The following is a 12,944-nucleotide window of genomic DNA, read 5'->3' on the forward strand; positions in this document are numbered from 1 at the left end:
ATCAAGAAAAGAAGGGAGAAGACTCAAATCAGTAGAATTAGAAATGAAAAAGGAGAAGTAACAACTGACACTGCAGAAATACAAAAGATCATGAGAGATTACTATAAGCAACTCTATGCCAATAAAATGGACAACCTGGAAGAAATGGACAAATTCTTAGAAATGCACAACCTACCAAGACTGACTCAGGAAGAAATAGAAAATATGAATAGACCAATCACAAGCACTGAAATTGAAACTGTGATTAAAAATCTTCCATCAAACAAAAGCCCAGGACCAGATGGCTTCACAGGCGAATTCTATCAAACATTTAGAGAAGAGCTAACACCCATCCTTCTCAAACTCTTCCAAACAATATCAGAGGAAGGAACACTCCCAAACTCATTCTACGAGGCCACCATCACCTTGATACCAAAACCAGGCAAGGATGTCACAAAGAAAGAAAACTACAGGCCAATATCACTGATGAACATAGATGCAAAAATCCTCAACAAAATACTAGCAAACAGAATCCAACAGCACATTAAAAGGATCATACACCATGATCAAGTGGGGTTTATTCCAGGAATGCAAGGATTCTTCAATATACGCAAATCAATCAATGTGATACACCATATTAACAAGTTGAAGGAGAAAAACCATATGATCATTTCAATAGATGCAGAGAAAGCTTTCGACAAAATTCAACACCCATTTATGATAAAAACCCTGCAGAAAGTAGGCATAGAGGGAACTTTCCTCAACATAATAAAGGCCATATATGACAAACCCACAGCCAACATTGTCCTCAATGGTGAAAAACTGAAACCATTTCCACTAAGATCAGGAACAAGACAAGGCTGCCCACTCTCACCACTCTTATTCAACATAGTTTTGGAAGTTTTAGCCACAGCAATCAGAGAAGAAAAGGAAATAAAAGGAATCCAAATTGGAAAAGAAGAAGTAAAGCTGTCACTGTTTGCAGATGACATGATACTATACATAGAGAATCCTAAAGATGCTACCGAAAAACTACTAGAGCTAATCAATGAATTTGGTAAAGTAGCAGGATACAAAATTAATGCACAGAAATCTCTGGCATTCCTGTACACTAATGATGAAAAATCTGAAAATGAAATCAAGAAAACACTCCCATTTACCATTGCAACAAAAAGAATAAAATATCTAGGAATAAACCTACCTAAGGAGACAAAAGACCTGTATGCAGAAAATTATAAGACACTGATGAAAGAAATTAAAGATGATACAAATAGATGGAGAGATATACCATGCTCCTGGATTGGAAGAATCAATATTGTGAAAATGACTCTACTACCCAAAGCAATCTACAGATTCAATGCAATCCCTATCAAACTACCACTGGCATTTTTCACAGAAGTAGAACAAAAAATTTCAAAATTTGTTTGGAAAAACAAAAGACCCCGAATAGCCAAAGCAATCTTGAGAACGAAAAACGGAGCTGGAGGAATCAGGCTGCCTGACTTCAGACTATACTACAAAGCTACAGTAATTAAGACAGTGTGGTACTGGCATAAAAACAGAAAGATAGATCAGTGGATCAGGATAGAAAGCCCAGAGATAAACCCACGCACATATGGCCAACTTATCTTTGATAAAGGAGGCAGGAATGTACAGTGGAGAAAGGACAGCCTCTTCAATAAGTGGTGCTGGGAAAACTGGACAGGGACATGTAAAAGTATGAGATTAGATCATTCCCTAACACCATACACAAAAATAAGCTCAAAATGGATTAAAGACCTAAATGTAAGGCCAGAAACTATCAAACTCTTAGAGGAAAACATAGGTAGAACACTCTATGACATAAATCACAGCAAGATCCTTTTGGACCCACCTCCTAGAGAAATGGAAATAAAAACAATGATAAACAAATGGGACCTAATGAAACTTCAAAGCTTTTGCACAGCAAAGGAAACCATAAACAAGACCAAAAGACAACCCTCAGAATGGGAGAAAATATTTGCAAATGAAGCAACTGACAAAGGATTAATCTCCAAAATTTATAAACAGCTCATGCAGCTCAATAGCAAAAAAACAAACAACCCAATCCAAAAATGGGCAGAAGACTTAAATAGGCATTTCTCCAAAGAAGATATACAGACTGCCAACAAACACATGAAAGAATGCTCAACATCATTAATCATTAGAGAAATGCAAATCAAAACTACAATGAGATATCATCTCACACCAGTCAGAATGGCCATCATCAAGAAATCTAGAAACAATAAATGCTGGAGAGGGTGTGGAGAAAAGGGAACACTCTTGCACTGCTGGTGGGAATGTGAATGGGTACAGCCACTATGGAGAACAGTATGGAGGTTCCTTAAAAAACTAAAAATAGAACTACCATATGACCCAGCAATCCCACTACTAGGCATATACCCTGAGAAAACCATAATTCAAAAAGAGACATGTACCAAAATGTTCATTGCAGCTCTATTCACAATAGCCCGGAGCTGGAAACAACCTAAGTGTCCATCATCGGATGAATGGATAAAGAAGATGTGGCACATATATACAATGGAATATTACTCAGCCATAAAAAGAAACGAAACTGAGCTATTTGTAATGAGGTGGATAGACCTAGAGTCTGTCATACAGAGTGAAGTGAGTCAGAAAGAGAAAGACAAATACCGTATGCTAACACATATATATGGAATTTAAAAAAAAAAAAAATGTCATGAAGAACCTAGGGGTAAAACGGGAATAAAGACACAGACCTACTTGAGAATGGACTTGAGGATATGGGGAAGGGGAAGGGTAAGCTGTGACAAAGGGAAAGAGAGGCATGGACATATATACACTACCAAACGTAAGGTAGATAGATAGTGGGAAGCAGCTGCAGAGCACAGGGAGATCAGCTCGGTGCTTTGTGACCGCCTGGAGGGGTGGGATGGGGAGGGTGGGAGGGAGGGAGATGCATGAGGGAGGGGATGTGGGAACAGATGTATACGTATGACTGATTCACTTTGTTATAAAGCAGAAACTAATAAAAAACAAAACAAAACAAAACAAAACAAAAAAAAAAAAAAAAAAAAAAAAAAAAAAAAAAAAAAAAAAAAAAAAAAAAACAAAAGGTGCTGCCACCTTCAATAGTCTCCCCTATTTGCCCAAGGGCACTGCATGATGATGGACCAAAAGGGCCCTGAACAAATCTGCCAGGGAAAGGTTCAAGAGTCAAATAAGCTTCACTCTAATTACACAACTGAGGTAAGCACAGCTAGTGCAAAAGAGCCAAGTGATCAGCTTTCCGGTAGCCTGGACACAGAGGGAAAGGAGCAGAAGTTGGAGAGCCTCGTCTTTTGTTGTGAGCATCAGCACCCACCGATATTTATTGGAAAGGGGCGTAAGGCATGGGCCCTGCCCTCCAGGGGCATCTAGTCGGGGATGTGTCAGGACATAAAGAAAACCTCAACGTGGCCCGTTTTTCCCCAGTCTTCTGTGACTGGTGGCAAAAAGGCTGCAGTTGGCCATCCCTAAAGGACAAGCCAAGGCCATCCGGGCCTGGTTGAGATGCTAGTTAAGAACGGTGCATTTTTTAAAAAGTTTATTCTATTGAAGTAGACTTGATTTACAACGTTGTGTTCATTTCTGCTGTACAGCAAAGGGATTCAGTTAGACATATATATACTCTTTTTTTCATATTCTTTTCCATGATAGTTTATTACAGGATATTGAATAGAGTTCCCTGTGCTATACAGCAGCACCTTGTTGTTTATCCGTTCTATATATAATAGTTTGCATCTGCTAATCCAAAACTCCCAGTCCACCCCTGCCCCTTGGCAACTGCAAGTCTGTTCTCTACACCTGTGAGTCTATTTCCTAGATAAGAGAACTGTGCATCTTGATGTGAGGACTGGTATGGCAAGTTCCCCACGGTCACCGAGCCCATGGGCACTCTCCTTTATCCGAGTTAAATCTGCTCACAGTGACTTTGAAGGTGCCCTCTTGACCTCTGGTGCAGTGTGTGCATACCTGCCAGCAGCCATCAAGATGGTACAAGCTTCTTCCTCATGGCACCTGGTCCCATTCTAACTCCTCTGTTCTCTATGAGACACACAGGCCTGAGGTTCATGCCTGATCTCCTTGGGTGGGATTTTACCTCTATCCTTGTTCTGACACATTTAAAATCTGGTACCAACCCCCATTCCTCAAATCTTTCTGATACTGTAAAATGTTGCTGTGTAAATTATACCTCAATAGATCTGACTTTTTAAAAAAATCCATCCTTGAAATTTCAATTCATCTTAGTAACCCTCCCTCAAGGCTCTTACTCTACAGGATGTAAACCACACAGACATTGGTCAGTAGGTTCTTTTTTTTGGGGGGGGGGGTGCATTGGGACTTCGTTGCTGTGCGTGGGCTTTCTCTAGTTGCAGCAAGCAGGCGCTACTCTTCATTGCAGTGCGTGGGCTTCTCATTGCAGTGGCCTCTCTTGTTGGGGAGCATGGGCTCTAGGCGCATGGGCTTCAGTAGCTGCAGCATGCAGGCTCAGTAGTTGTGGCCACGGGATTAGTTGCTCCGTGGCATGTGGGATCTTCCTGGACCAAGGATCGAACCCATGTCCTCTGCTTTGACAGGCCAATTCTTAACCACTGTGCCACCAGGGAAGTCTGATCAGTAGGTTCTAATAGATGGCAAGCCTGCATTTCTCTTTCTTTCAATTCATGGAGACTCAGTGGCTTTGGGGAGAACAGAGTTACCTTATAGTATCTTATGATACAGTTTTCCATACCTCTCTTTTCAGTGGGGTCATAATGGGAAAAGTCCAAGGAGTCCTGGATGGGCCTTTCTGGATGGAGCTAGGCTTGAATCACAAAACAAGAACTGGGGAATTGCTGGACATCAGAAGCCTTCGACTGAGTTTCTCTTTTCCATAATAATATTTGACTACAATTTTTCCTTTGAAAAATTCACCTATATTTGCTGGCTTTCTCAGATACACAGCTATTTATAAATGCAAAAGCAAGTGTAAAGAGGTTAAAAGAGGGGCTTTCCTGGTGGCGCAGTTGTTGAGAGTCCGCCTACCGATGCAGGGGACACGGGTTCGTGCCCCGGTCTGGGAAGATCCCACATGCCGCGGAGCGGCTGGGCCCGTGAGCCATGGCCGCTGAGCCTGCGCGTCCGGAGCCTGTGCTTCGCAACGGGAGAGGCCATAACAGTGAGAGGCCCGCGTACCGGAAAAAAAAAAAAAAAAAGGTTAAAAGAGGTTTAAAATACAGTTAAAAGACAGGTAAGGTTGTTGTGATGGTTAAATGTGACAAAGTAAGTGAAGAGCATAACGTTGTGTTAGCCAAGAGTAGCTCTGAATAAATGTTGGTTATTTCCACTTGTTATTAGTAACGTCATTATTGAGTTTAGACTCTAGTCTAGACAGAGTCTGCTGCAGTAATCCTCAGACACAGTAGGGAGTCTCTGAAGGGGATGTATATGGGAAGCCCTCAATCCCTTTCCTAAAAGCTTTCTGATTACTAGAACAAAAATGAAAAAGGGAAGACCATGAATGTAATTAGCTTTATTAAGGTTGATTTACGACAGAAATTGACTTCTTCCAAAAGGAAGACATCTCTTAGTCAGACCAGCATACCTACTCATATAAAAGAAAAAGAGGGAACTTCCCTGGTGGTCCAGTGGTAAAGAATCTGCCTTACAATGCAGGGGTCACGGGTTCGATCCCTGGTCAGGGAGCTAAGATCCTACATGCCGTGGGGCAACTAAGCCCGCATGCCACAACTACTGAGCTCGTGCGCCTCAACTAGAGAGCCCACGCGCCCTGGAGCCTGCACGCCACAACTAGAGAAGAGAAAACCTGCACACCACAACTAGAGAGAAGCCTGTGCACCATGATGAAAGATCCCGTATGCCTCAACAAAGATCCTGCATGCCACAACTAAGACTCGATGCATCCAAAAATAAAGAAAATAAATAAATAAATGATAAATAATAAATCTTTTTAAAAAATGAAAAAGAGAAAAAAATCGTTTGTACCTGATGCCACAAAACAGCCCTTTTTTTATTTCTTTAAAACTTGGACTCAAGAAGAACCAAGAGAAGTGTATGGTAGACCACCCCTAATATGGTCCCCAAAGATCCCTACCTCCTGCCATCCACACCCTTGAGTAACCCCTTCCGTTAAGGATGGGCTGGACTTACTTGTACATACTGACTTGCTTCTAACAAGTAGAATATGGCAGAAGTAATGAGATGTCATTTCCAAGGTTAGGGAATAAAAATACTGTGTCTTATATCTTGAGCTCTCTCTCTGTCTCTCTTGATATGACCATTTGTCCTGAAGAAAGACAGTTACAATGGTATCAGGCAGCCCTGTGAAGAGGCTTACATAGTGAGGGATGGAGGCTTTCCAATAACCATATGAGTGAGGCTGGAAGCAGATTACCCCCCCCACCCCAGTCGAACCTTCAGATGAGACCACAGCCTTGACTAACAGCTTTACTGTGATGTCTCTAGAGACCTTGAGTCAGAGGCACCCAGTTAACCCAAGTCTAGATTCTTGCCCCACAGAAACTGTGAGATAATAATAAATGTTTTTGTTTTTGTTTTTTTTAAATAAAGCCTTTTTTAAAAAAAATATTTATTCATTTATTTGGCTGCTCTGGGTCTTAGTTGCAGCACTCGGGATCTTCATTGCTGCATGAAAGATCTTTAGTTGCGGCATGCGGACTCTTAGTTGCAGCACGTGGACTCTTATTTGCAGCATGTGGACTCTTTCTTAATTGTAGCATGCGAGATCTAGTTCCCTGACCAGGGATCAAACCCAGGCCCCCTGCACTGGGAGCACAGAATCTTAACCGCTGGGCTGCCAGGAAAGTCCCAAATGTTTGTTGTTTTAAGCCACTAAATGTTAGGGCAATCTGTTACACAGCAATAGGTAACTAATATAAAAGGTTACACAACTAACTGGAAACACACATTTTTCCCCCTTATTCTAAGGCAAATACTAGAATAATTTCTAGCATGGGGAAGGAGGGTTTGATAACAAACAACTGTAGTCTTGAGCACCGAATGTATGCTCAGTTATGCTGCTAAAAATTGCTGATGGATTATTTAAAAGTCTTTAAAGATTACTGTGGCAGTTGAGGGAGGTAGGTGGGGCTCCTAGAAATCATGTCATATGAAGAGTGAGGTCTGACTGCTGTCTTTTAAAATATAAGTGGTGGTCAGGTAAGAAGGGACATGCTTCACTTGTTCTGTGTAACCCTGAAGGACAGAGCAAGAGGCAGTGAGTGACTTGGAAGCTGCAGGCAAGCAGGCGCTGACCCCACTGAATTTTGCTGGTGTTTCCATGAAACACCAAGAACAAAAGTCATGTCAACTACTTGGCTGTTTAAAAATTACATCCAGGGGTTTCCCTGGTGGCACAGTGGTTGGGAGTCCACCTGCCGATGCAGGGGACACGGGTTCATGCCCCGGTCTGGGAGGATCCCACATGCCGCGGAGCGGCTGGGCCCGTGAGCCATGGCCGCTGAGCCTGCGTGTCTGGAGCCCGTGCTCCGCAACGGGAGAGGCCACAGCAGTGAAAGGCCCGCGTACCGCAAAAAAAAAAAAAAAAAAAAAAAACATCTAAATGTGAAGGTGGTCTACAAACAATGAAAATGCTACTATCTGCATATAGTAGAAGTGTGGGGTAACTTTTTTTTTTTTTTTTGGCCATGTGTAGCTCGTCGGACCTTAGTTCCCCAACTAGGGATCGAATCCAGGCCCTCGGCAGCGAAAGCATGGAGTCCTAACCACTGGACCGTCAGGGAATTCCCTGTGGGTGGTTTTGAAAGTTGTCATTTTTCTAAATTGTTCTTTATGTTATATCGTCTCTGCAATTAAAATGAAATGTATTCTAGGAAAAGAAGGCCACATATTTTGAATTGCTAGAACAGTTCCTGTTTGGGTTTGTTACTGTGTCTCAGGCTGGCCATCTCCTTTCTTCACAGAGAAAAGTCTGATGATCCCAGGAAACACCATTTCTTCAAAACCATCAACTTTCCTTGCCTGGAAGCTGGCCTAGGTGAGCCTCCATTTGTGCCAGACCCATCAGTGGTTTATGCCAAAGATATCGATGAAATTGAAGATTTCTCTGAGGTTCGAGGAGTCGAATTTGATGATAAAGATACGCAGTTCTTCCAAAGATTTGCAACAGGTGCTGTCCCTATAGCTTGGCAGGAAGAGATTCTAGAAACGGGACTGTTTGCCGAATGGAATGACCCCAACAGGCCCGCAGGTTGCGGGGAGGGTAATTCATCTAAGTCTGGTATATGTTTGCTATTGTAAGTTGTTCTCTCTACCACACAGGCAGCAGGAGTCTCAGCTGACATAATCCTCGAATGTTCCTAATACGTGAAAATCTGTCGAATGAGCACTGATCAGTCAGGAAGGGCATTTCAACCACAAAACAGTTCAAAGGGTAAGTGAGCTCACCACTAAGACGTATTTTCTCTCCTTCCCTCCTTTCTCCCTTCCTCCCTAACTTACTTCCTTTCTTTATTCTTTCTTTCTTCCTTCATAAAGAAGAGTACAGTCTCAGTTTTCACTGAGACCTGGGAAAAGGAACACTCAGGTTTATTTTGCTAAACTAAAAGCATGAGCCTTTGCCATCCTGTCCCTGATAATTACACAGTCCTAAGAACAGAGAATGGAACTCTGTGGTATGCTCAGAAAACGAGCATTTGCAATTCTTAGTAAATAATCATTTTAGTTTTTCTTTGTTTATATCTTTTCTTCCCTTCATCTTTCAGTATTTCTCCTGCTTCTGTAGTTATAAAAGGGATTTTGAACCTGGAAATAAATATTTCTGATTTTCCCCCTCCCTGCAGAAAAGGAGTGGATTGTTCTATTTTGGAAATATTTCAGATTACAGAATAAATTTTAATTTATAGGGTCTCTTTTTCATATTTCTGAAATATTCTACCATTATAATGTTGAAGCATGTTAAATGTAAATACACATGAGGTCTGGGGATTAAAGTATTCTGTAAATTGAGTTCTTTAGGTAGCATTCTACAAATTGCTTACCTGTATAATTCCGCATGCCATCAGTTTCCAAACTTTGCTGAACTTTGGAATCACCCAGAAATCTTTTAAAATACTAACATGTGACTCCCACTCCCAGATTTTAATTGGTCTGGAGTACAACCTGGGCATCTAGATTTTCAAAAGCTCCCTGGGTGATTCCAGTGTGCAGCAAAGTTTGGGAACCACAGACATGCAGATTTAAATGTTATTACATACGGGTCCTTGTTTTGGCTGCTCAAAACCTCAGTCTTACATTTTGACAACAACTTTTCAAATACCCAAAAAAGTGCATAACTTTGGCAGTTGTGGTTAAATGAAACTGAAGATAACCTGTATTCATCTTGTAGATTTCCTTGCCCTTGCACACTTTAGTTCTTCACACATATCTTGGGAAGTAGATCTCTTGACTATTCCAAGACCTGAAGGATACATATGGGCTTAGAAACTGATTTGAACAAACAGTGGCCCTCATTTCAGGTGGCTGCCCAGCCAGCACTTTATAGGAGAATTAGCACTTCTCAAAAGCACAGCCAAAGTGAGAATTTTAAGGCCAAAAAATATATATATATATATATATATATATATGACACAAATATACATCTGGGGTGACCATATATATATGTGTGTGTGTGTGTGTGTATGTGTATATATATATATATATATATATATATATATATATTTTTTTTTTTTTTTTTTAAAGATGTATGTGTGCCTAAGGAAATCTCTCTTGTCCCAAAGGTGAGAAACCTGGCTGAAGTTATTTTAAAAGTTTTGTCCCTTGAGTAAGGGTACCAAGAATTACAAAAACACTGGCCAAAATTTTTTTGGTTAACTGGAATCCAGCTAACAGTAATCCTCAACTACAAGACAACATCAACCATATCTGGAACAAGGAGGAAGAAACTCCCATGGAGCTGAGTCCTGGGTTAGAACACCTGCCACTCGCCTGCTCATCCTCCATCCTCAGTGAGCTCCTTGAAGCTCCAAAGCCTACCCTAGAGACACTGCAGAGTCCTGAATCACCAAAGCAGAATACAGGTGTGTCCTGCAGATTCTTCTTCCTAAGGCAAGAAAGTAGATTAAAGTTTGATAAAATTTCTAAGTCTGTTTAACAAAAACTAATCAACAGTTAACAGAAATTCAATTAACTAGAGCATTCCAAAAGTAGAGAGCTCAGGATTTAGCTTTATAAACATCAGACATTTTAAAAAGTGACTTCTACTTCCATTGGTTCTTTCATGTGAATGCCTACTGCTTTTGATAAACTTTAAATGCAAATCTGTTTCATGTTTTAGAAGTAACTCAGGAAAATAATTGAATAAGATACCTATATTCAAACAATCACTAAGTAAGCATGTGTTGAGCTCTAGTTATACACTGAGCCCTGCACTGGGTGATGTTGGGGACACAGTAGAGAAATAAGACAACCATCTAAGAAAGGCCCTGTGGTGTAGTGTAGCATGCAGACTCCTGTGGGTGTTATTATTCACATTTTAAAAGAGGAAACTGATGCCCATAGATGTTTTGTAGCTTGTCCAAGGTCACACAGCTCTGCAGGGTTGTTGTGAAGCCTAGAAATAATGTATAGGAAGCACATAGTGCTTGACTTGCATGTAGTAAGGGCATACTAAATTGAAGATCACGGTCAGTAAGTAGCAGCAGGTCGAACGATTCCTGGTCCAAGGACAAACTATTAAGACCTGAGCCTTCATTAAAAGTTCCAGAGGAGGTGAGAGAAGCAAGAGAGCTGGGTCCTGGGGAGTGGTTGAGAAGGAAATTTTTTACACACAATGAAAGAAAAATCTAATTGGAATAAGTGGAGACATGGGGGCCCATCCCAGGTCTCCTGCCCATCATATGCCAGGTGGGAATCCACCTGGGCCAAGTCAGAGTACAGGAGACTCACAAGGGCAGGGCAGGTAAGGGACAGACCTCAGCATGGAGATTAAATGTTACAGATGGAGAGAAATAAGCCAATGCAAAGGGCTTGGCTCAGATTGTGGGTGGGATTCAAGACTGAAATAAGATGCAACCAGATGTTTTATCAAAGAAAAGAAGTGATTTTTGAAAAGGGATGATACTTGCTTATTTTTAAACAGTTAAAATGAGCTTATGTTTTTAGAGAAAAATTTTATATATAAACAGTGAAACATCAGGGGAAACACAGACATATATGAGTGAACTATTCAGACAAAGGAGAACCAAGGAGAAGTCATTTTTATTCTTCTAGTTTGTCAGGGATTGTTTGAAATATTTGTTTCTTAAAGGGGGAGATGGAATTAATAAACCGCTTGAAGGGGCTTAGAAGTGCCTTGCAAAGCAGGAGGTATGGATGATGTTTTCACAGGAAACAGTGATGAATGATTGATTTAGGTGTAATTTTTCTTCTTTTCTTTTTTCAGCCACACCGCGAGGCATGCTAAATCTTAATTCCCCCACCAGGGATTGAACCTATGCCCCCTGCAGTGGAAGCACAGAGTCCTAACCACTGGACCGCCAGGGAAGTCCCCGATTTTAGGATTGTAAGCCACAAAGAGTTAAAAAATATTCTCAGTTGTTTACTTTGAATATCAAATTCAAGATGTTTCTCATTTAGGTGAGCAGGCATGAATGTGAAATAACTGAATAATTTAAACTTTGCTTCTTAGGAATTGCTCATTTGAGGTCATTGAGGGAATTCCCTGGAAGTCCAGTGGTTAGGACTCTAACCACTGTGCACTTTCACTTTCACTTTCACCCAGTGCACTTTCACTGGGCACTGCAGTGGCCTGGGTTCAATCCCTGGTCGGGGAACCATGATCCCACAAGTTGTGCGGTGCAGCCAAAAAAAAAAAAAAAAAAGAAAAGAAAGAAAGAAAAAGAAATCAGAGAGAATACTACATCGATTTTCAAAGATCATTATTATTATATTGTGTTTATCATTAGGGCAGTTTAACTGATGTTAATTTTTGGACAGTAAAACATGATGAAAATAGTGAAAATATATAATACTTGCTTCTTAAATGATTGTTCTTGGCAGTTATAAGCCTTAAGAAGAAAAAAAATAGATACAAGATTTTTTTGGTGGTGGGGAGGCCAGCCTGGAAGATTTACCATATTAGCTATTTTGATCATCAAAAAAGTAAAATGACTGAATTTTCTTGGATCATCTGGGAAAAATAATTGCAGTCGTTTAGGTTTAATTATTCTTTCAATAGATATTGGTTCCTGCCATGTGCCAGGCCTCATTTTAGTTCGGGGAGATATGCTGGGTTTTGCCCCTGTAAACTTTTTAGATTGGAAAGCGCTTTTGTTCACCCTGTGTATCACTAAACTTTTATATCTCTCTGGCTAGAGATGAGTTTTGTTCTTTCCTTTTTTTCCTAAGTTTTCTGCACTGAACATATCTTTCTTTTAAAAATCAAGAAAAAAAAATTTTTTTAAAGCAAGGCAGGCCCTGTCATAATTGGAGCTGGGTGTGTGCCCAGGCTGGCTCTGGCAATAACCAGACCCTGAGGACCTCCCTCCTGGCCGAAAGACCTGAACTAGCCTGGGTACCAGGAGTAAGTCCAGGACTCCTGGTCTGAGCCAGCAGAGTCTCCCTGGACAGAGCCAGCAGTTGGTGCCTAAGGTTGAGCCAGATTAGTGGTCCCACAATCCAGACCATGAACTGTGGCTAGTTGGTGGCAAAGTTTTTACCAAACCTCAAAGAAAAAAAAGAAAGGGCAATGCGGTGAGTCGTCCAGGCGCTACGCTCTTCAAAATATCTTATTTTATCACATAGCTGAAATGTCTTCTTTTATGAAGTAGTTGATATTTGACAGAAGTAAAAATTGAAGACCAGTGACTATCCCTCAAGTATTTTTTTGAAATTTTACTGATGCATGAGATTTCAAAATCTGGAACCCCCTGGACTGGATGACC

The 12,944-nt window shown here is 40.9% G+C and overlaps 1 protein-coding gene across 1 annotated transcript in view; it reads left to right on the top strand.

The window, feature by feature from the left end:
- GRK7 (G protein-coupled receptor kinase 7) overlaps nt 1-8,301 on the top strand; it is a gene marked incomplete at both ends in the record, with an annotated part of 42,955 nt that extends 34,654 nt beyond the window's left edge. Inside the window, 1 exon segment of the mRNA XM_079705424.1 lies at nt 7,965-8,301. Within this exon segment, the coding sequence (XP_079561550.1) occupies nt 7,965-8,301 (337 nt within the window).
- Between the last annotated feature and the right edge of the window lie 4,643 nt (nt 8,302-12,944).

Source organism: Hyperoodon ampullatus (genome assembly GCF_949752795.1).
Source record: "Hyperoodon ampullatus genome assembly, chromosome: 5".
NCBI classification, from domain to species: Eukaryota; Metazoa; Chordata; class Mammalia; order Artiodactyla; family Ziphiidae; genus Hyperoodon; species Hyperoodon ampullatus.